This window comes from Lynx rufus, unplaced genomic scaffold (assembly GCF_022079265.1).
Source record: "Lynx rufus isolate CCGP_SWC_20201006 ecotype Redwood Valley unplaced genomic scaffold, mLynRuf1.p SCAF_2, whole genome shotgun sequence".
NCBI classification, from domain to species: domain Eukaryota; kingdom Metazoa; phylum Chordata; class Mammalia; order Carnivora; family Felidae; genus Lynx; species Lynx rufus.
In genome coordinates this window covers 208,839,773-208,864,049 of record NW_025814834.1, presented here as the reverse complement: position 1 = coordinate 208,864,049, position 24,277 = coordinate 208,839,773, and the positions used below count along the sequence as shown (strand labels likewise).

At 57.3% G+C, this 24,277-nt stretch overlaps 1 protein-coding gene across 1 annotated transcript in view; it reads right to left on the bottom strand.

Annotated features, from left to right (window-relative positions):
- Positions 1 to 23,222, bottom strand: part of IFFO2 (intermediate filament family orphan 2) — a 48,009-nt gene extending 24,787 nt beyond the window's left edge. Inside the window, exon 1 of the mRNA XM_047084783.1 lies at positions 22,277 to 23,222. Coding sequence (XP_046940739.1) covers positions 22,277 to 22,941 — 665 coding nt within the window. The 5' untranslated portion in view covers positions 22,942 to 23,222. The remainder of the gene's footprint in view (positions 1 to 22,276) is intronic.
- Between the last annotated feature and the right edge of the window lie 1,055 nt (positions 23,223 to 24,277).

Here is a 24,277-nt window from a genome sequence, read left to right as displayed (position 1 = left end):
AACTTTTTTAATGTTTACTTATTCTTTGAGAGAGAGCAAGAGAGAGAGGCGGGGGGGGGGAGACAGAGAGAGAGAGAGAGAGAGAGAGAGAGAGAGAGAGAGAATCCCAAGCAGGCTCCATGCTTTCAGCGCAGAACCCGATGCAAGGCTTAAACTCACGAACCGTGAGATCATGACCTGAGCCGAAACCAAGACTCGGATGCTCAACTGACTGAGCCACCCAGGCGCCCCCTTCCGCCATAACCATCTTTAAGTGTACCTCTCAGTGGCATTGAGTACGTTCACACTGTCGTGCACCCATCACCACTGTCCCTCTCTGGAACCCTTCACCATGCAAAACAGAAACTCCGCACCCATCAAATACTAACTCCCCATGCCCTCCTCCCCCAGCCCCTGGTACCCACCTTGCTACTTTCTGTCTCTATGAAATGGACTAGTCTAGGGATCTCACATAAGTGGAACCCTACAGTATTTACCCTTTTGTGACTGGCTTATTTCACTAATTATTAAACATAATGTCCTGGAGGCTCCCCCATGTTGTAGCCTGTGTGAGAGTTTCCTCTCTTGCATCTTTTTAAATTTTGAATGATGTGATGTGTCAGTTAGCCAAAAAATCAACACCACTCAGACTTTTAAGAGACAAAAATACCTGCTCACTTTCCCTTTGTTTGACGCTGCATGCGTATTTCACAAGGATTACACAAGAAATCAGGCAAGTGAGACAAAACCATTAAAACCCCACCCAATCCCCCCTCCCCAAGAGAATCACCTTCACGCTGGCTACACATCCTTCTCAGTGCTTCCTTATGAGAGCGTATCTTTTAAAAGTGAAAATGGCGGGGCGCCTGGGTGGCTCAGTCGGTTAAGCATCTGACCTCAGCTCGGGTCACGATCTCACAGTCTGTGAGTTCGAGCCCCGCATTGGGCTCTGTGCTGACAGCTCGGAGCCTGGAGCCTGTTTCCAATTCTGTGTCTCCCTCTCTCTCTGCCCCTCCCCTGCTCACGCTCTGTCTCTCTCTGTCTCAAAAATAAATAAAACATTAAACAAATTTAAAAAAATAAAAATAAATAAATAAATAAAAGCGAAAATGGGATGAGACTGTCTGCGGCGTTCAAGCGTGCTTTTTCCGCTTAATGTACGGCAAGCATCCTTCTGGGCGGGTCACACGGCAGGTGGCCGTGGCACCACTGATCTCACGGGTCCCGCACTGTCATTCCCAAGTCCTACCAATCTAAACAACACTGCAAAGGACATCCTAGTACACACACACATTTGCATATCTGTCCAGTTGTCCCAGCGGAGCGAGTGGCTGGGTCAAGGGTGCAGAAGAGGCTTTAGTGCCCCTCTGAAGTGCTGTATGTGACAAGGCCGTACTCCTGCGGGGTTCAGCAGCTGCTGGAGCCTGGACGGCTGCTCAGGGAGCCCAGGAAGAGCAGGGTCCCGGGGTCCTCACCCTAGTTCGCGCAGCAACACTGTTTAGTGCCTCCGTTTTCCCACCGATCAAAAGGCTGGTGGAAGAAGACCCCGCCATGAATACCGCCCTTCCTCACCCTCACTGGGGTGGCACCCCGCCCTCCCCAAGGAGCAAAGTGTTGGGAGATCGGGCTCATCTGAGCAGTGGGCCCGACACCTCTCTTCCAAAAGCGTGGAGGTTGATGAACCCTGGAGCAGGTGGCAAGATAAAACAGCATCCCCCGTGGCGCCCCCACCCCAGGTGTACCGAGCTGCCTCACACCTCCAATGCATGTGCTGCACACTCTGTCTAGAAGGCTCTGTTCTACACGCCCCCCCCCCCCGGGGTCATACCTCTCTCTCCTCCTCATCTTATACCAACTTCAGGACCTAATTTATCTGCCTCCTCCTCCTCCCCCAGGAAGCCTTCCCTGTCAAGGTCTAGCACCCTACTTCTGTACTCCAAAGGCTCCACTCACTTGCTACTGAGGTTATCTGTTCCCCGGCCGGTCTCCCTACTGAACTCAACTCTTGCAAGGCCGGGCCCACCCCTGGCTCCCGGCTGCAACTCCGGAGCCCAGCACGGAGCCTGGAACACAGCAGGCACCAGATACATGTTTCCTGGAGAACAGGTGCCTCGAGCGCCACCTTCAGGGCCTTTCCTAGGACATCCAAGCCGGAGTCAGTGCAGCCCTGATCCACTGTGCGGCCTTGGGCATGACCTCCCGGCCTGCCCCTCCCCATCAGCCTCGGTTTCCCCAACCTCCACACTCCCTGCCAGCTCTGTTACTCTCCTCCAGTCATCCTCTTCTGTCACCTGGTCACCCAGGCCCGCCTCCCATGGGACTGATGACGGGAAGGTGAGTTCACAGCCCTCCATCCCCAGGGCTTTGTCTCTCTGCTCAGGCCTGGCCAAGCCCCCAGAGACGCTCCCCGCCTCCCATCCCCAACATCACGCACTCTTAGCAGCTCTCAGACCCCGGGGCTCTCGCTGTCGCTCAACTCCAGAAGCCAGCAGGGGTTCTGGGCACCCAGGCCAAAAAGCAGGAGGCCCGGCAGGGTGGGGGTGTGGGGTGGGGTCTGTGCCCAAGAGGCTGGGGAGGCCCCACCCAGAGATATGTTTACAGCTTTGAGGGAAAACAGCAACTCCCAAGGCTATTTTGGAAACCTAATGTGCACTTTGGGTCTCCCGTTGTTTATTCCAAGTGACTGTGCCGCCCGGCAGGTAAATGCAAGGCACTGTGGGTCCGCAGCTCAGTGTAACCTCCCCATCAAAGCCACATCATTCACTGGGAGCACTTATGCACCCAAGCAGGCGTGGGCTCCCTGCCTCGGATTCCAAGTTTCCCTTAACATCTGCAGCCTGCACAAATAAGGGATCAAAGCCAAGGGGAGCCCGCCGGGAACGAGGGGGCACACAGCCCACCCCGGATTTAAACCAAGGCCCTGCAGCCTTGAGCAAGTCCCCTCCCTAGGCCTTGGTCTCCTCATCTGTGAAATGGGGGCGAATGACCCCCACCTGGGTTATATGAGGGCAGGCAAACACAGCAGGCTCCGTGTGTGGAAAAAAGAAAATCTCAGAACACAGGATCCCAGGGTGTCCGAAGGGGATGCGCAGGAGCCCGGGCCGTTTGTCAGTGGGAAGGCTGAAGCTCAGAGAGGTGACGTGACATGCCCAAGGTCACACAGCCAGGCAGCAGCAGAGCAGGGACTGGAACTCAGAGCCCATGTGCTTCCCGCCGCACCACAGTAAGGGGAGGAGGACATTCCTGAGCAAATCACCGGGGAGGAAGGAGGGAAGGGTGACAAGGACCCAGGAAGCTAATTACACGCGGGGCTTGTGTAACTGAGAATGGGCCGGGGCAGGCACTGCCCGCGTGTGCAGCATCCTAATCCCCACAACTGGCCGGGAAGGCTCCAAGCATGGCCGGACAGGTGATTAGTCGGCGACTGTCTGCGCCAAGAGAGGGATTAGTGACTCAACACAGCTCAAGGGGACAGACTCACTGCTTAATACCAGCCTCCTGCCATCATGCGGGCCCAGCCACTGAGGAAGGCACCGGGACACCCAAAACACACACACACACACACACACACACACACACACACACACACACAGTATCCCACCCACCCATCCTTGGTGCTGGGGCACCACTCTCAGAGGACAGAGAACCTGCTGCGACAGGAAGGCTTCCGGCAGAGACCTGACTGGAGCCTCGAGATTGCTCGTCCCCATTCTGCTGACAGGGAAGCTGAGGCTCACAGAGAGGAGGCGACTTATCCAGCATCACATAATCACAACAGCCAACACCGTGAAGTGGTATCTGTGATGAGCACTGTTAACTCCTTCCATCCTCACAACTGGCTTAGGAGGTAGATGCCATCATGACACCCGTTTTACAGATGAGGAAACTGAGGCCCAGGGAAGGGTGGCAACTTGCGCAAGGTCACAGAGTTCGAAAGTGGCAGAGCCGGGACTTGAATCCGGGCCGTCTGGCCTCGGAGCCCAAGTTCATGAACCCGGCTCACCTGCCTCTGCTCCCCTGATGGTGTGACCGATGCTGGATTAGAACACAGTCTCTCACATCCCAAAGCCTTGGCTCCTTTCTCTGTGCCAGCTGGCCTCGTAAGAGGAGGAAGAGGGGTCAGGAAGCGTGCACGTCAGCCTCCAGGGCTCAGAATGGACCCTGAGTCGCAACGCCTCCAAACCCCAAGAGCAAAGCGCTAAGGCTCCCCCGCTGACCTGCCACACTGAGCCCAGCGTGGCCCTGGCTGTGTGGCCCCTGAAGCGAGGTTCCTGTAGGCCCGGCCCAGCCTCTAGCGCCCTCCAAAGGGCAGGGAGTCTTTTAAAACCCAGAGATCGTCCCAAGGGGGCCCCCAAGCACTGCCCGGATCCTGCCACGGAACCGGCACGGCGTCTCTTCTCAGGCTCAAGCCCCGCTGGGGCCTCTCTTCTCCCTGAGACGTGGCCCCCCCGCCACACAACCCCCGGCCCTGACTGAGCAAGAAGCCAGAAAAGGAGATGGTCCAAGACAGACAGACAAGCAGGAGCAGGCGGGGGGAAGGGATGAGGCCACTCACACAGCTCCCTCGTCCCTTACCTCAAAGTACTTTGTCATCAGACAGACAGACTCAGCCACTTCCCAAGCTGGTGACCTAGTAAAGGTGACTTCACCTCTTTCTGAGCCTCAGTTTCCTCATCCGTGAAATGGGACAGCAACAGTTCCTACCTCCTGGGTTGTGGGGATTGTACAAGATTAGGAACACTAAGCGTCATCTTAGCGAGGGGGACCCGCTTCCAGTTGCTGGGGGTGGCTTCAGGTCCAGGGTCCTGGGCTTGGCTGAGTCATGCCATTCTTTCCTGCAGGGGGTTTGTCCTCTGGGCTCCCCCTTCCCCACCCTGGGATCCAGAGTCTCCCAAGTGCCCGGCACATAGTAGGCCCTCAACTCGGATTCACTGGATAAATCTGCTTGTGAGCGGCCGCCCTGAGGCACAGCCACGAGAAGGCCTGGGTACAAGTCCCGGCTGCCTGCACTGAGTCACTGCATGACCCTGGGCCTGTCCTAGCACCTCTCTGGACCCATCTGCAAGAGGAAGCTCTGACCACCCCCGGGAGCTCAGGATCTCCCTCCTCTTGCCTCTGGGAAACCCCAGGGCAGCCTGCCCAGTGGTAGGCCCTTTCCCAACAGGCCCGGCTTCCTGGGGACAGACAGCCGAGTGCACGCCCACCCCTGCAAGCCCACAAAGGCAGCAGGCGGCCTCCTCCTGGTGACTTTGCTTTGGGACAGATGGAACACGGTGGTGTGGCTTCTGTCAAGCCAGATGGCCTGGTTGGCCTCGGGGGCCAGGACACCAGCTGGGTGTCCAGCCCCAGCAGGCAGAACTGCTTAACCCCTTCCTGCCCCAGCCACAGGAGTTGGCGTCCCCTTGGCAACTTCTGTATATTCAGGCTTCCTGCCCTTGGAGATAAGTGGCCTCCCCCAGAGCCAAAAGGGAGTCCGGGAGGCAGCAGGGTGAGAGGGAGCCTTGGGGCAGGTAGGAGTGGAGGAGGTGAGGCCGCTGGGCTCCGAGGGCAGGCCTGGATCGCCAGGAATGTGCCATCCCAGAGGACAAGCAGGGGAGGGACTGATTCCTGGCTGGGGAGCCTCGTGGAGCCGGCTGCTTTGTTTCCAGGACACCCATGTGGGGCTAGAAGGCCACCAGCTACCTTTATCGGGCTGGAAAACCCACTTCCCGGCCGAAACCTCAGAATCAGCACGGCCCTGTGAACGAGGAGACCCAACTCCACCAGGCTGGCTGAATGGCCATAGTCATGTTGCTCAACCTCTGTGGGCCTCAGTTTCCCCATCAGGAAGGATGGGGCCAGGGTGACCCCGGGTTCCAAGTCTACTTCCAGCTCAGAGGGTTCCATGACTCCAGGAGAAGGCATGTGCCTCCCTCCCAGGAACTGGTGGGGACCCAAAGGGACTGGCCAGATCCTTTCCACACAAACAGCATGCCCTAACAAGCACGCAGGAGTCCAGGGGAACTTTAGAAGGGAAGAGGACGAGCTTAGGGGCTCAGAGGGGAGTGGAGCCGTCTTCCCCAGGCGGTTGTTGCCCACCCATTCCCCTACTCCATGGAAGGCTACACAAGATGATGCAGCCTATGGGATTATGGCTAGAGGCCAGGAAGCATTTTCCGATGAAAAGAGCTAGAAAGCACTTCCAGGGGAAGGCTCTGGAATGACCTTCCCAGGCAATAAGGTCTCTAAGCAGGATTTGAAAAGGTCCTAACCTCAAGGTGGAAGGAGGAACAGATAACCTCTGGAGACCCCTGGGGACAGCAAGCTGGTGTCTACAAGAAGTAAAGCAGGGCCTCAGGGTCTCTGCACACGGGTGCCCGGCCAACCTGGTGTTCCAGACAGGGAATCGTCTCAGGGCCGAGCATGGCCAGGCTCAGCTCCAGCTTAGGACCTGCACACTGGTCCAGCAGGCATCTCCGGGTGTCTCTCAGGACAGAGGCTGCAGAGGACTCCAGAAAAGCCCAAGAACACATCAAAATAGGCAAAGAGGCAAGGGCTGGGTGAGAGGGCTGCCAGCCAGAAGTGGAGTCTTAGCGTGGCCGAGAGGCGAGAATGTGGGGCCGGGGTCCACACACCTGGCTGTGAGGCCTAGCTCTGCCACCGAGTTGCTGTGCCACCTGGGGCAAGTCACTGCCCCTCTCTGATGTGTGTTGAGGGAGAAGCTAAACATCTGTCAGGACACTTGCAGCTCTGATTTAAGAGTCATTTGGCAAGCTCAACTAGGAACAAGAGTCTGCCTGTGTGGTGCATGCAGCATCATCACCAGGGCCCAGGCTCAGGGCCTGAGTATAGGGGCCCTGAAAACGGATGGATGGATGGATGGATGGATGGATGGATGGATGGATGGAAATGGTGGGTGGGTGGATAGATGGGTGGATGGATGGATGGATGGATGGATGGATGGATGGATGGATGGAAATGGTGGGTGGGTGGATAGATGGGTGGATGGATGGATGGATGGATGGATGGATGGAAATGGTGGGTGGATGGATAGATGGGTGTATGGATGGATGGATGGATGGATGAATGGATGAAGGATGGATGGGTAGATGGATGGATGGATGGATGGGTGGGTAGATGGAAACAGTGGGTGGATGGATAGATGGGTGGATGGATGGATGGATGGATGGATGAATGGATGAAGGATGGATGGATGGATGGATGGATGGGTGGATGGATGGATGGATGGGTGGATGGAAATGGTGGGTGGATGGATAGATGGGTGGATGGATGGATGGATGGATGGATGGATGGATGGAAATGGTGGGTGGATGGATAGATGGGTGGATGGATGGATGGATGGATGGGTAGATGGAAATGGTGGGTGGATGGATAGATGGGTGGATGGATGGATGGATGGATGGATGGGTGGATGGAAATGGTGGGTGGATGGATAGATGGGTGGATGGCTGGATGGATGGATGGATGGATGGAGGATGGATGGATGGATGGGTGGGTAGATGGAAATGGTGGGTGGATGGATAGATGGGTGGATGGATGGATGGATGGATGAATGGATGAAGGACAGAAGGATGGATGGATGGATGGATGGATGGATGGAAATGGTGGGTGGATGGATAGATGGGTGGATGGATGGATGGATGGACGGATGGATGGAAATGGTGGGTAGATGGATAGATAGATGGGTAGATGGATGGATGGATGGATGGATGAATGGATGAGGATGGATGGGTGGTTGGATGGAAATGGTGGGTGGATGGATAGATGGATGGGCGGATGGATGGATGGATGATCAAGTGGGATCATTCCTGAAAAAGAGGAACAGAAGGTCCTAGACGTCCGTGGGGATGATTCCTTACACTTGCCCACAAGGCCTCCTTGGAATCACATTCCCACAACTATAGACCCTCCAGCACCCAATCGTCTTCTCTATCTTATACGTACGTGTGCACATACCTACCCGTGCATACTTAAATATGCAGCACACACTCCCAGCACGGTGGCCCAGCTCTGAATCTTGAGGACAGACGCTCTGGATCCCCAAAGCCATGAGATTTATCTGTTCCAGCCTTCCCCCCGGGTATCTTGGCTTTCGGAAGTGTGCTCTCAAAGCTGGGTTTGAAATGAGACTCAACAGCGGTGGAACCCAGTGGAGGGTAATCTTTTAAGCCGCGGAGACCCCAGTTCACACGCCAGCTCTGCCACTTTCTAGCTATTCCAAGGAGCAGGTCACTTCACCTGCCAAGACTCTGTTTGCTCATCTGTACAATGGGCATGACGGCAGCCACCCTTTAAGAGTGCAGTGATTTCAAGAGAACATGTCCACGAAGTTTAGGACTGCATCGGGTACGAGAGATGCTCTTGGGAAACGGCGAGCTGAGTATTATGGGATAATGAGACCCTGGCTTCCTTCTTGGAGGAGCTGAAGGCGAGCCAAGCCTCCCAGGGCTTCTCTGCCTGGGCCCTGAAATCGTTCCATCTCCTTTCCCACCTTGGGGGGTGGGGGGTGATGTGCCTGGGCTTAAAGCGGGCAGAAGGCACAGAGCAGCCTTTGTCCCAGAGACGAAATTCTAAACCAGTTGCCCTGACGTCAACCCTGGAAAAACAATGAGAACGCGGCCTTCGACGTCACCTCTCTGCCCAAGGTCTGGGAACGCACACTTCACCCACAAGCCCTCATAGAGGCAAACTGGGGGCTGGACCAGAACCCAGAAACTATCCTCCCATGGCGTTAGAGAGGCCCAGAAGGAGGAAGAGCTGCCCCTCCCCCTCCCCCCAAGGGTCAGGGCCAGGAACACGCGGCCCACTGCTCAGCCTGGAACACGGACCCTGTGTGTGTGGCCAGCAGTCCTCCGGGAGGGTCCGCCAGACCCAGGTTCAGATCCCAGCTCTGCCCCTGCTTCCTGAGCAGTGAGACCTCAGGCCAGGGGTGGGACCTCCTGAGGCTGCCTCCACATCCATACAAGGAGTCTGGGACTTAGAGGGCCCCACCCCCCAGGCGGCAGGAACAGGGACACACTCCCCCATGCAGCAAGGCCACTGGAAGCCACAGCCTTGAATGCTAGGTCTTGCCCTACCACTGACCCTGCGCTGACAATCTGCTGGGGATGTGACCTCCTCCTTGCTGGTCAGGCAGGCGGCTCTGCTGGGGAAAGGAAGTGCCCTGAACACAAAAGGCCAGCCTGTAGCCGGAAGAGGGAGGGAGTAGGCACTTCTTACTGTATGGGGCCTGGGGGCTGGGGACGCTCGGACAGATGGGACAGAGCGGTAACAGCTGAGGGGTCAGCACCGCGCTGAGCACCTGGCACGCACTACTCCACCGGACCCTCCTTACGACGCCGTGAGCTCAGGATGGCATCCCCATTTTATAGATGAGAGAGTGGAGGCTCCGGGTGGCCTTGCTCAGGGTCAGAGCCCCACCTAAGTGAAAGCCCGTGTATTTATTACACGTTAGGGCACGGAGAGGAACAACCTATGAGTTGGGGGATGTCCCCTGAACTTGCCAGTAGCCTGCTGAGCTAGAACCTCCGCTGGGCTAAGTCCTGGGGTTTTAAATGTTAGTATTTTCTCCGAAGGCAAGTGGAAAGCCAATCACAACAGAGTATGAAGACTCTCCATAAAAAAATGCACAAATCCCGGGCGACTGGGTGGCTCAGTCGGTTCAGCGTCTGACTCTTGATTTCGGCTCAGTCATGATCTCACGGTTTGTTGAGTTCGAGACCTGTGTCAGGCTCTCTGCTGATGGTGCAGAGCCTGCTTGGGATTCTCCCTCCCCCCCTCTCTCTGCCCCTACCCCGCTCGTGCTCTTTCTGTCAAAATAAATAAATAAACTTAAAAAAAAAAATAGTACAAATCCAAAAGTATGATTTGTCAGCCACAGCTTCAGACCGGGGATCTCTGTGGGGCTGGGGACCCGCCTTTCAGGTTCACACAACTCCAGCCTTCAAGGCAAAGTTCTCCAAACTTCGCACTCTGGGGCCCACCCCAGAGGAAAGAGGATGGGACTGGTCCTCACTGGGTAAGGCTTATCGACAACAATGCCGGCGGGGGGGGGGGGGTGTCTCATCATCTCATTTACACAAGAGGAAACTGAGGCACAGAGAAATGACACAGCAGAGCACACGGTAGAAGACGAGGATGGTCAATGAGGATGGTCAATCAGTCGGTCAACAACCCAAGGCTGCTGGCCTGAGGCCTTTTGTTACAAGGTGACAAACCCACCAGGACCTCAGAGTCTCTTCTGTAGGCGCAGAGGCTCATCCACGGCACAGGCACCTGGATGCTGGCTGGGGGGCGGGGTGCGGGTTCTGCAGACTCCACTTGACAGGCTCTGAGGCCTCTTCACCCTAAGAGCAACATCCTCGGCAGTTTTCAAAACCCCTCCTTAATTGGCCGTCAGACCCCAGAAGGATCCCTTAGCTCAGGGTTTCAAAGGAAACCCTACTCTGCTGTGTGACCTCAAGGGAGCTGCTCTGATTCTCTGGGCCTGAGCTTTCTCATCTGGAAACAGTCATGGGTATGTGAGCAGGGCGGGGGGGGGGGGGGGGGGGGAGAGGAAAACATAAATCACTGAGGGACGAACGCTCAGAAGGTCTTTTTTCAAAAGACACAGAGCACATCTACTCACCCGCAACGACAGGGGAATGATGCTGCCCGGAAGCTCGGACAGCCCCTCAAGCCCTCTGGGCCCAGCAGGGGTAAGATGAAGTCACAGGTGTGAGGGAGCAGGGGCAGGCAGGGTGGTCAGGCCCGGGAGGTAAGGTGAACAGCCTAGCCTCCCGGCCCCCGCACCCCTACCCATGTCTGATCCTAGGCTCATCTCTGATGGGGGCTGGGGGCCGAGGTCTCCCATGACCAGCATTGACCTCCAAGACCCAACAGCTATCACTCTCGCCAGGGAGCCTCCCCTGCCCCCAACGATGATGTACAAGGGGTGGTACAAAGGGACTGGGGTGGCCAAAGGCAGGGTCCTGACCCCGGGGGCTCCCAGTCTACAGGGTGTAGACCAAGGCTCCCAGACACACGCGTGCACACACAAAGGCTCACAAAGCCCTGGCAGTAGACAAAGAGCCCCCCGCGGCGGGCTGGCATTGGGTGGGCAGAGGGACAGGGAACAGGGCCCCCCTCATAGCCCTGCCCTGCCTCAGATGCAGGGGGGGGGGGAATGGGAAGGTGAAAAAAAACAGCCATAAGGACTAAAGACCCAAACAAGAACGAGGGAAAGCGGGACAGGAGGGAGGATGAGAGGCAGCAAAATGGAAGAAAGAGAGCCAAGAAGGCCAGGAGGAGGGAGGGAGGGTGAGAAGGGGAAGAAGAGTGAGCAGGCAGGCCAGGCCCGCACGTTGGCATGGCAACCTCACCACCAGGCCTTTGACCAAGCTGTTCCCTCTACCTGAAACACCCTTCCCTTCTCTTCCACTCTTACTGGACCTCCGAGACACAACTCAGGCGACATCTCCTCCGGGAAGCCTTCCTTGACTGGCCCTAACCTGGCTCGGGTGCCTTCCAGAACCCCTGGGTTTCGGGCACTGCAGGGTCCCACCCAGAGCTCCAAGGCTCTCTGGTCCTGTGGTCTGACTTTGCAATAAGCTATTGCAGTCAGCCTCCCCACCCACCGCCCCAACATGGCCTTCTGCCCATTACCACAGGGGCAAAAAGGAGGTGCTGAGAGGCCCTGGGAAGATGTACCGACCCTGCCCTGAGAGGAGCCTGTCTGCCGGGGAATTTCACAAGGTCCACTTAGACCAGCAGTCTTCCCCTCCCCCAAGACGGCAAACAGGCGGCAGCCAGCCAAGTACCGTCTTAAATAACCCAAGTAATAAAAATGGCCAATTAAGAGGGCGGAAGGCAGTGTCTCCACTGCGGGGGCGTCTCTCCATCACGCAGCAGATGAGCGGGGGGCTGTGTGAACCGGGCGCATCCCAAAGTCGGAGCACGCAGGCAGGCCGGCCAGAGTGCACTCAGCAAGCATCTCAGAGAGAGCTCTGAGACAGCCCCCGCCCGGGGCAGCCGAGCGGAGGGGCTCCTGCCCAGGCCGGGGTCCAACTGCCCTCCGACCCCCACCCCCGCTCCTTTCCCCAGGACCCCCAGCCTCATTTAATAACAACGACGGCGGCTGCCAGCGTCCGAACACCACCATCCCACTGGCTTTCCCTGCCACCCACGCACAGGACTGTCCCCACTTCTCAGAGGAGCAAAGGACTCTCTCAAGTTCACATGGCTGATAAGCAGCAGAAACTCTCCCACTTCCTCTCCTCCCAGCTTCCAAGTGCCGCACAAGCGCCCTTCCCCGAGCTATCTCGTTTTGCGGGCTTCTGTCCAACATCAACATCACGGGCCCGTCTCGGGGATGCAGTGGGGGCGTGAATGCAAAGGCAAGGGAAGGATGGGACATCTCCTGGGGCCTCGAGGAGCCCCAGGCTGCCTGGGAAGCTGGGGAGGAAACGGCAGAGTGTGTAGGCAGGACCCAGGCTTCTAATCATCCCCCCACGCCCCCAGGACGAACACTCAACAGTTTATAAAGTGTTTCCACAGACATCACTTCATTTAACCTTCCAAACGGCCCAGGGAGGTCAGAGGTACTGTCCCCATTTCACAGGAGTGACAACTGAGGCTCAGAGCATGGAAGCTACTTGCAGTGGGCACATGTCCCTTCGTGGAGACAGCATAGAAGGTTGAATCTGGAGCCTGACTTCCTGGGTTGACATCCTGGCTTCCCACCTGCTAGCTGTGTCTGGGCTCAGGTCCCTCAACGTCTCTGCAGCTCAGTTCCATCCTCTAAAACGGGGCTAATGACAGCACCTAATGCATAGGGTTAGGATGAGGTCACGTGAATCAAAGGTTTGTAAACCGCTTTAAATGCAGCTTGACGAAGAGTAAATGGTAGATAAATATTTGTTTAATTAATGAATTAATATTTATGGTGCCGTTACTATGCACAGGTACTATCTGAGCGGGTGCGTGTCAGGTGGCATCGTCACATCTGCCTGTGCCCCCAGACTCTGAGATCCCGAGGGCAGGGGCTACGTCTGCTTCCCCCCAGTGCCCAGCACGGGGCCTGGCGCACAGTGGGTGCCCAGCCACGGTCAGGAGAACAAAACCTCAGCTTCTCAGACATCCACACCCAGCGGGCTCATCTTCCCCAAACGAGGCACGGAGTGACTGTCACAAGTTCCCTGTACCCAGGCAAAGTTTATGGAACCAACCGAAAGCAAAAGTTAGGGAGACCCAAGCCCAGGGCGGAGGCCCGTTTCCCTGCAGTCACCAGAGTGCCGGCTGCTCTCTCCTGCTTGTCACCAAGTGACGAGAAACCCTGGGCCCTGCCCTGGGAGGGTGTAGGTGCCGGGTACGATCAAAGGAGCGTTAGCTTCTTCTCTGAGACCCACATCCAGCCCCTGGCTTTGCTGTGTGGCTTAGAGTGAGTTACTCTTGTGCCCTGAGCCTGGGTTTCCCTCTGCAGAGATGGCACAAGGTTTAAATCAGAGCAGGGGAGTGTCCGACAGGTAATAATACGTGCCCCCTGACCCCCCCCCCCCCGCTCCTCCCCCTGCCAGGCCCACCGGCTCCACTGTGCCAGCCTCTGTGGCTGACCAGTAACTGCTCCCTGCCCAGAGTCCAGTCCCCGACCAGGATCACCTCCAAAGAGCAGGGGGGCTAGGCCGCCCTCGACGGTGGCCCGGGAGGCTCATCTGCCTGCCACTGCCGGTGACTCACTGGCTTCTTGAGAAATAACTACCGTCAAGTGAGAGCGGGAAGACTTCCCAGTACAGCAGCCGCCTTCTGTTCTGCCACCCGTGGTGGCAATATTGTGACAGGCGCTGGGGAGACCCCACGCCTCAGCCTGCCTCCTCACCCTGGACCAGCCCTCCCCAGGGCAGCAGGAACCTGGCCAGCCCGTCCGCCCCGAGGAAGAACGCTGAACTCGGGGTCTAGAGATGCAGACCAGACTTGCCGCGAGATCGGGGGCAGACTGCTTCACCTGTCAGAACCTCCCACCTGCCAAATGGGCATAATTAATTCTCAGCTCTTGGGGTTGTCTAGTAATGAACTCTCACTTATTTAAAGAAGCCATCACAGGGGCACCTGGGTGGCTCTGTTGCTTAAGCATCCGACTCTCGGTTTTGGCTCGGGTCATGATCCCGGGGTCGTGGGATTGAGCCCCACGTGGGGCTCTGTGCTGAGCATGGAGTCTGCTTAGGATTCTCTCTCTCTCCCTCTGTCCCTCTCCCCCACTCGCTCTTTCTCTAAAATGAAATTTTTGTTTGAATTTTAAAAAATAAAGACCTCATTACAGAGCCTAGCACATAGTAGTTGCTCAATCAGTGGAGGCTATTAAGTCATTATGGCTTATTTTTTAAACCTCTTTCAGAACGTTCTACACTCCGTATTTCGGTTGATTTTTTTTTAATATATTTTTTTAATTTTTTTAACCTTTATTGATTTTTGAGACAGAGAGAGAGCATGAACGGGGGAGGTTCAGAGAGAGAGGGAGACACAGAATCTGAAACAGGCTCCAGGCTCTGAGCTGTCAGCACAGAGCCCGACGCGGGGCTCGAACTCACGGACCGTGAGATCATGACCTGAGCCGAAGTCGGACGCTTAACCGACTGAGCCACCCAGGCGCCCCTGGGTTGATTTTTACAGCAACCCTGGAAAGCAGGACTCATGAGAAAACTCCATTTTATGGAGTGACAAACTGAGGTGCCAAAGATTAAATGGTGTGCGGATCCAAAACCACTCCAACAAAGTTACAGAGAGACCAGGATTGGCAGTGCCCTGGACCAGCCCATCCTCCCACCGTCCCCCTTCCCCGGCGGACAACCGGAAGCTCGGATCACAGCACAGCCAAGCCGGGACCACGACCCGGACTCCACGGGGCTCCGGCCGCCCCCTTGCCACCCGCCAGGGGACTCGGCCAGGCCACAGCCCCTTGAGGGAACCAGAGGCCTTCACCAGGTTTACTGCTGGGTGACAACTATCCTCTGTTGTACCAGGAACTAGGGCGAGAAACCACATCCTGCCCAGGAAGCCGAATGCCCCGTGCCCCCTGAAGGTGGGCGGGCACAGCTCTGGCGGGCAGGCGGCAGCCTCACCAATCCTCACCAGCCTCCCGTCTGGCCCGCGCAACCCGCAATGCCCAGCGGTTACATGACACCCAGAGGCGGCTGGCGGAGACGCTGACCGTCCTCCCCCCAGCCTCCGGCCTGGCTCTTGACTTCGGCCCACAAAGCCGGCACCACTCACTTCTCAGGGCACCCACATTTCTGCCCCGTGGAATCCTGCCGTGGAACTCTTACAGAACTTCACTTAGGGCTGGAGCTGCGTGAGCCCATTCACCCTGCCCACAACCTCGGCATAGCGATGAGGAGAAAGACCCAGAGAGGCAAAGTGACTAGGCCGATGTCACTCAGCTTTCAACCCCTGCGCCAGGAGCCCAGCGTCTAGCACCGGGTGATGGGTGCCATTCAAATATGGTCCAACTGACGCGTGGGGCCGGGAGCGCGGGTCTCCTGACTCCAAACCAGCCCCTTCCCTCCACGAGCCGCGAGACCCCAGATATATAGTCTGTGGCGGCCACCGGCGTCATCTGGGCCTTGTGTCCCCTGGCCGCACCGGGGGCCTATCACCACACAGCGGCCAGGCGCAGGGCCCTCCCTCACCGCAAAACGCTTGCTCAGCATGGACTCTGGCCAGGCCCGGGTTGGGCTCGGCCAGTACACAGACCTGGAACCGGCCCCCACAAGCTTCCAGTCTGTGGGGGAGCAGACATCCCAGGCAATTGCGATTCAGGGTTTGGGGTGCCGTGATGGGAGAGGTCGTGGGCGCTCAGAAACGCCTGATAGAAGAAAGTCAAGGAAAACCAACACATCCCGGTCCTGAGCCGAGGAGACGACAGCGCCTCCTCCCCTGTCCCAGGCCTTCAGCCATCCATGACATGGGAAGCAAGCAGAACACCGGCCGGGCTTCGCTTCCCCGATGTGATCAAAAGCCAGGACTCCAACTGCAAAGTCCACAGCCTCCGGTATTGTGGACACATGGCACCGTTTAAATCAATGCCCCTAGAAGTCAACGCATCTCCTTGCGGCAAAGAGCACGTTCAGATTCTGGGTCTACCCTTCCGTGTCCTTCAAATGCCGACACGTGTGCGGATGCGGGCCAAGAGCCTACAGAGACTGAGAGTGTGTGAGTCCGTGTGTGTGTGTGTGTGTGTGTGTGTGTGTGTGTGTGTGTGTGTGTGTATGCGTGTGTGCACTGGGGCGGGGGAGGGGGGCAGGGGCCTCGCATCCGGTGGCCAAGGCAAAAGCCCCGCCCCACATTCCTCAGGGAAGGAATCTTCAGCGTCAGCTGTCTCCAGGCTTCCTGCTTCCCTTTCTTTTCTGGGACCTCATTCCCCTCCCTCTGGCTTGAGGCTCTGAAAATCCCTCCCAAATGTGTTCCCAAAGAGAATGCCGGCACAGCCGAGAGACTCTAGGATACCCAGAAGCTGGATGGAGGGGGTTTGTGTGTTTCTTTCAATGAAGGTTAGAAGAAAGGGCGGGGGGGTGGGAGGGGGGTGGCCAGAGATTTCCGGAGGCACAAATCAACCGCTAAGAGTAGGAAGAACACCCTCCTTAGATGCTGGACAAAGAAGTAGCCCTTTTTCCCTCCTCCCCCAACACCATGTCTGGCGCCTTCCACGGGACAGAGAGCTGCGACGCGTCCTGAAATGGGTGTGCTGGGCGGTCCAGCATTGTGCCGGGGAAGCCCTGTGAAATTTTGCGGAGGTCAGAGAGGGAGGTCAGAGAGGGGACCAACCCGGAACCTACCGAGCCCCAGGTGCCTTGTCACCGGGACTCATTTATTCCTCCCCGATTCCTAGGGGAGCAACATTACTCCCCCTCTTTCACAGACAGCGGTGGCTCAGGCAGCTCAGAGAGGTTAAGCAATTGCCCACAGTCACACAGAAAGTGGCAGAGCTGGGATTTGAACCTTCTTTCCACCATCCCAGGCTGCCTCCCGGAAAAACCAGAAATAAAGAATCCATATCGGTGGCAGCTTCAGAAATAACAGAAGTGGCAGGGAACGAAACCTTCCAACCAGCTTTCCGGGGCAGTCTTCTGGCTTTGGGGCACTCAAGGGCCAGCAAACACCTGCTCAAGGGCCTTCCAGGGCGTGATGGGAAAAGGCAGGGGACACTCCAGCTGGCTCACCCACCAGCCCTTCTTGGAGCCCTTCATTCAGGCCCCCAGCCCAGCCCCTTCCGGCTCATGATCAGAAATAGCTGTGACAAAAGTCCCTCCCATCCCTGAAAGTAGCTTTTTAAAAAATGCCTAACGGCAGACACAGAAAGGTGGAGAGAACTCTCCCAACACCCAACCACGGGCAGATGACGTGGGCATCACCTCAGCGTGGTGGGGAAAGCTTTGGACAGCAGGCTTCCCAACTCAGCTTTGTGGGTCAGCTCCCTCTGGGCCTCAGTTTCCCCACCTCAAAAATGAAAGTAACTCAGCTGAATCAGCAATTTCTCTTTTTTTTGTTTTTTCTAAGCCGTAGAGCCCTGTTTCCCAATTGAATCCTCCTCAGAAGATCAATATGACAGCTCACGGAAATGGAGCTTCTGTGGTTGATGAAAGCCAAACCCCAGGTGCTCGGCACCCCCGCTCACTGTCCCCAGAATTGCCCCAAGGCTCCGGGGATCCAGAGGGCCCATGTGGGAACCATCAGGATCCAATGATCACTGTGGTCCCTTCCTGACTCTCAAGGGAAGCTCCGATCACCCAAACACCAGGTTAAAACAAACCAAGCCCCTCATGCTGACTTGAGTCAGAGGCACAGACACTTAGCGACCTGCAGCGGGGAGGGAAGGAAACCAGACAGTTCCAAACCACACTGGGCCTGGGGCAGGAGAGGGGGAGGCCCAGACTGCCATCCCATGAGGCAGGAAGGGCCCTGACCCGGACCCCTTGGAGTCACAGACCAAAGTATAGAGTGAATTAGAAGGGAAATCCCCTCCTGTAAAGGTGGAGGGCCTAAGGCTCAGAGAGGGCGGCAATTGGCCTGAGGTCACACAGCGCCCAGTGGCGGAGCCAGACCTGGAGTCTGGGTCTCCTGGACGTGATGCAGAAAAACCCCCACGTGTTTAAAGTTCAGATAGATCCAGGGAAAAGCCCCCAGCTTGCAAACTCAGAACAGGATATTTTGGTGGCACTGGGTGGTGACAGGGCAGAGATGTTTGTTTTGGTTTCCAGATCAATGCTTGACAACCTTGTTGGCGTTACAGTTTCGGCAACCACATTTCATGGTGAAGAGCTCAGAGCTGGTTGGACCAAAGGGAAACCAAAAGCCGTAGCGAACAGGCCAGGGGCTGTGGTTTGGGTTGCGTGTTTCCAAAGCATGTCTCCTATACCACCGATGGCACATGAGATGATCTGAGGCGGTTCACAAGTGACTCTTTGTGTTTAAAGTCTACCGACTACAGAGGTGAGCGAATAAACGAAATGTGGTCTGTCCGCACAGTAGAACGTTATTCGCCAATCTAAAGGAAGGTACTCCTGGAATTTGCTACAACACGGATGCACCTCAAAAGCACTAAGTGAAAGAAGCCAGATTCCATTTCTAGGAAGTGTCCAGAAGAGGCAAATCTATAGAAACAGAAAGCAGATCTGTGTTGCCTGGGCTGGGTGGGAATGGCGATTAACTTCAAATGGTCATGAAGGATCTTTTGGGGGGGGGGGGATGCAAGTATTCTAAAACTGGACGGTGGTGATGGTTGCACAACTCTATGGATTTACTTAAAAAAAAAAAAGAATCACTAAATTGTGCGCTTAAAATGAGAGGATTTTAGGATATGCAAATTCCACCGCAGTAAATCTGTGAAAGGATATTTTACACCAGGAATAATGTGGTGGTAGGTGGATATGGCCGCACATCCCGGACGGGGAACCCAAAGGCCCCCAGCTTAGACAACACGGAGCTGCACATCCCAGGCTGCCCTCTGGGGAAGCAAGTGGGGGGTGTCCAAGGCTGTAAATTCCTCTGGAGGGGGACCAGAGGAAACCCGGGAACCTTTCCTTTCCTGGCACAGGTGCCGTCCAGTGCTCACGGCTTGGGGCTCCATGCTAGACAACCCGAAAGGATGTAAAGGCTTCAGTGGCCGACAGTGCAAGCAAACCCCGTGGTCCCATCCCTCAGACTGTGCCTTCTCTCATGGACAGGGGCCCAGAAGTGGGCCGGGAGTTCCAATGCAAGATTATATTTTGTCGAGACCTTCTGAGATCATCTAGCCCGGTGGTTTTTAAATTTTTTTTTAAGTTTATTTATTTTGAGAGAGAGAGAGAGCAGAGGTAGGGGCAAAGAGGGAGGGAGAGGGAGAGAGAGAGAGAGAGAGAGAGAGAGAGAGAAATCCCAAGCAGCCTCTGCAGCACAGAGCCTCAACTGAGACGGGGCTCAGTCTCAAGAACCATGAGATCATGACCATGACCAATGCAGAGTCGGACGCCTAAGAGCCACCCAGGCACCCCTAACTTTTTTTTTTTAAGTGGTTCAGATGCCTGCCTCCTCCCAAGAGAAAATTCTTATGAGAAACCCAAATACAGAAACAGGTAAAAACAGAATGCTACTTGTATATATTTATATTGTAAGTTCAAATACAGATATTTCAAATATAACCATTCTAAATTCAATCAGTGAAGTTGACGAGGCTATTTTGATTCATTAACACTTAGAATGGGGACTACAGATGACAGCACCACTTTCCATTTAATTCTGTTTCCAGTTTTGGCTGCAGAGTTTCACGAAAATCCTGACTCACACAGATAAGTAGCTACAAATGGGAATGGTTTTTAGCGGTTTGCTCTGCAATGTCAGAGTACTCTTCAGACAAATAGAGAAGGCAGGAGGGTGGCTCTAACTTGAGGCCAACTACTAATACGTTAGTGTGTCAGCGGACTTCAAGGAGTTAACGTGAACTTAAAAAGTGAGCACATGTTGGGGCGCCTGCGTGGCTCAGTGGGTTAAGCACCCGACTTCGGCTCAGGTCATGATCTCACTGTTCGTGACTTCAGGCCCCGCGTTGGGCTCTGGGCTGGCAACTCGGAACCTGGAGTGTCTCCCTCTCTCTCTGCCCCTCCTCCCCCCCCTCAAAAATAAATAAATGTCAAAAAAATTTTTTTTCAAGTGAGCACATGTTTATAACCATACTTAACATTTTAATATAATTTAAAATATTAAGTCTCATGTAATATTCAAGGACCCCCTCCCCAACAGCATCTCTAAGGAAGCATGAGGCTTCGGAGAGCATGGTTCTAACCCACTCACCCCTCACTTTACAGATAGGGAAGCTGAGTCCCACAGAAGGGAGTATACTTGCTTTGGAAAAATCCAAAAACTTGAGCCCCGAATCAACTTCAGAAAAGATGCGCCTCCCCGGTTCACAAAAAAAAAAAAATGGAGGAAGGGAAGGTGCTCGTGCAGCCCAGAGGGTGGGAGGAAGGCACCCACACTCCACCTGCCTCAGCAGTGGCCATCTCATTCCAGGCCAACGCCAGAGGCTGACATCACACCCCACGCCCTGGGTGCAACTTGAACAGAGCATTGCTCAATGCCAACCTATCTCCCTTTGAGATTGGGCACGGTTTTTCCATCCCCTTAGTCGCCCGGTCCAAAAAAGCACACACAATAAAACAAACACGGCACAAGCCTGGGGCATGACGACACAATCAACAGTGGCAGACAGAAGGGCCCAGCCCTCCGTGTTTCACCATCGAGAGCAAGTGCCTGTTCCCCTACCCCACCCCGGCGAAGCTGCCCACAGAGGCAGAGGTAGCCTTCCCATGGCCATGGCGGGCCACCAGGCCATTCTCAAGTCCTCAAGAGAAGACCAGCCCGGGAGAGGAGCTCGTTCCCCCAACGGGGTGTAAGACCTCCCGCTGAGAGTCAGGCCCTGCCTGAGACAGACCTGAGACTTGGGCCTCTGCTCCACGCTGGCCTGACACAGTCTCTCGTCTTTAACATCAGCGGATTACTTCTCCCCTTCTGCAACCCTGGGTAGATTTTATTACGCCAGTCTCTCTAAATGAGCAAACAGGCTTCCAAAAGGTTCAACAATCTCCCTGGCCGGTGATGGAGCCGGCATTTGAATCCAGTCCAGTGGAGGAAAAGGAAGGAGACCCACACCTAGCTCCCTGGGCAGACCTGTGTGCTCATGCGAGCCCCAGGACTCAAGGAGTAGAAGGAAAGATCCTTCTCGCAACATGCTCCAAACAGAGGCTCCCAATGCGGAGAGCTGCCCATGCCGGGGACAGCAGAGGGCCCTGCCCCCACCCAGGCCCGAGAAGCTACAGACAGACCCCTCTCCTCTTATTGGAAAGCTGAGCCATCAGTCCTGTAGGCCAGGCTGCAGGCAAGCAGGAAGCAGTGTCAGTGTCCCAGCTGGGGAATCGGGACTGGGCAGGAATGTGCAGGCTGGTCCTGCAGGCAGTGTGCCCCCCACACTAGCCAGAGATGGTGGTCTGGGTCCATTCCATGTCTAGTTTTCAGCCCAAGGTCCTCGCCTCCTGTGGGCCTTTAGGGCTGAGTCTGTTGGGGCTCAGTAAGCCAGGACAGTAGTGGGGTGGGGAGAAGAGGGATGAAGAGAGGCATTTTTAAAAGCTGGTGGCCAGTCTGATGTAGGCCCCGCCACCTGGACCTTGCAGAGCCAGAGCAAAATGGCAGACTCTGGCCCTAGTGGGTAGGGACAAATCTACCCATTTTCAAACATATGGTCTCATTTAATTCAAGGAACAAAAAACCAGTAGTTTGGTTGAGTGTTTCTTTTCACCCGCAGAGGGAGAAACAGCCTTGGAAAACACCTAGAGCAGCAGACAAACTAGCCAAAAGTCTTTCAATTCACTAGTCGTTCAACTCCTGGTTTCACCACTATCAGCCAAGTCACCCTAGGCAAGTCACTTGCATCCCTGTGCCTCAGTTTCCTCACTTACAAATCGGGGATAAGAATGCCTTACACTCTGCGTTGGCGTGAGGATTAAATGAGATCACCTAAAACACCAGTGGTTATTATGTCACCTAGAAAGCAACCTGCCTCGACCAATGACAGCGCCGAGGTGTCCCCTATGGTAGTCAGCGCCAGCCCCCATTCTTGGAACTAGATAACTGAGTTTTCCAAGCGCGTGTAGGGCGCCAGGCAAACACAGCTCCCAGCCCACCTGCTAGGACCAGCTGGCCGCCCCCGGCCCCTCCCCAACGCACGCATTCCGCGGCCTTCGGGACCTGGACGCCCCCTCCCCGGGAGCTGCGCGGGGGAAGGGCAGTCTGCACTCACCTCCGCTTGTACTCGTCGCGCTCGCGCTTCACCTTGGCCAGCACGTTGTAGAGCGCGCGTATCTCCGGCGTGATGGTGTCGATCTGCACGCCCACGCCGTCGGGGTGCACCCACGACACGCCGGGGCCCTGCACCGTCTCCACGCCGCCGCCGCCCGTGCGCCGCACCTGCGTGTAGCTCCAGATGGTCCCGGGCAGGCGGCCGTAGTGCTGCGGGTGCGAGCCGCCGCCGGGGGGCAGGCCGCCCAGGGCCACGGCGTTGGCGTTGGCGCCGGCCGCCGCGCCGCTGCCGCTGCCGAGCCCGGCGCCGGCTGCGGGCGGCCGCAGAAGCTCGGGCCCGGTCTGCACGGCCTGCTCGCGGGAGAAGGTCTTGTAGCGCAGCCGCCGCTCGCGCTCGCTCTGCTGCTGTTCCAGCTGCTTCTCCAGCAGCCGGTTGCGCCGCTCCAGCTCGTGCACCTTGGCCAGGAAGCAGCGGAAGCGCACGTTGAGCCCCTTCAGGAGGTGGATGTTGGAACCCAAGTCGTCCCGCAGCGCCGCCGTCACAGGCGACGGCCCCGGCCCGGCCCCGCCGCCGCCGCCGCCCCCGCCGGGGCAGCTCCCGCCGCCGCCGCCCGGCGGGCAGCCGAAGGCCAAGGCCATCTCCCCGAACAGCAGCGAGTTCACCATGCGCCGGCTGCGCGGCTCAGGGCCCCGGGCCCGCGGCTCCAGATGCGGCTCCAGCTCCGGGCAGGGCTCCCGGCGCGGCCGGGCCAGGGCGGGCGCGGGCTCCAGCGCGGCCGGCCGGGCGGTTCCAGATGCGCGCCAGATGCGGCCTCCGCAGCGACGGCGGCCGGACCGCCCCCCGGATGTGGGCGCCGAGGCGAGGGACTGGACTCGGGGCCGCGGTGGAGGCCGCGAAGGCTGCGTGAGGTGGCGAGGGTCGCGGGTCCCAGCTCCGCGGCTGTCAGAGTCGGTGTGGAGGCTCCGCGGCAGCGGCGCGCAGAGGACTCTCCGCCGGCACTGCCCCTCTGCGGCGGGCCCCGCCCACTGCAGACATAGGCCCCGCCCCTGCCCTCGCCCCGCCCACCCCGCCTCCCTCTGCGGCGCTCCCCGAGACCGAGGCCCCGCCCCCGAGGCCCGCAGCGCCGGGCCCCGCCCAGGAGGCGGTGGCTCCGCCCACCCCCGCTCTAGGCTGCTTTCTGGGCTGGGTGGACCGGCTGTCTGCAGCTCCGGCTCCGCCTGGCTCCCGGCTGGGCCACGCCCTCTCCCGCGCCGAGTCCCGCCGCCCGGCCCGGCTCCGATTCTTTGCCTGGGGACACGGACCGCAGAGCTGCACCAGGCCCGCGGTTAGCTGGAACCGCCGCAGAGCCAGCCCGGCCCCTTAAAGGGGCCGGCAGCCGGCGCAGCGCACGTTTCCTTGTTAGAGCGCCCCTGCCCCCACATCCTCTCACAAGGAGGCTCCGCTCCGGCTCCCTACTCGGATTCCCCCGGCCCCAAATTCCCACGGGGTGTCCCGGAAGGGCTGGGGAACCATAGGGTACGAAGGTGCATCCGCCCCCCACCCCCACTCCAACTTGGGGCGGCCTAGATCGACCTTCCCAGGATAAGGCAGCGCTTCCGCTGGCACGTACCCCACGCGGTGGACCAGGGCGGGCTTCTGCACCGCTTGCCCCCGCCTATGGGCGCGAGTTCGTCGTCCCAAGATCGACCTGGGCACTGGCGAGCTGCTGGTCCCCGGGTCCACTGAGGAGCCCAGCCGAGTGGGGGACGGCGGAGGTGGGGGGGGGGGGGGGACTGAGCGAAGACCCTCCCGGAAAATGACATCCGAAAGCTCAGCCTTGGGCTGCTGCTGTTTCCGGCCCTGAACGAGACCACCTTTCCACCCCTGCACACTCGCGCGCAGAGATGCAGGGGGCCCCACGCCTGGGGTGCATTTCATCCAACTGTTTAGGGGGCAGCAAGGGGGTGGAACCAGTGTGAAGGGCGGAGCCAACCCGAGAATTCAATTCATTCAGTCTTTTCT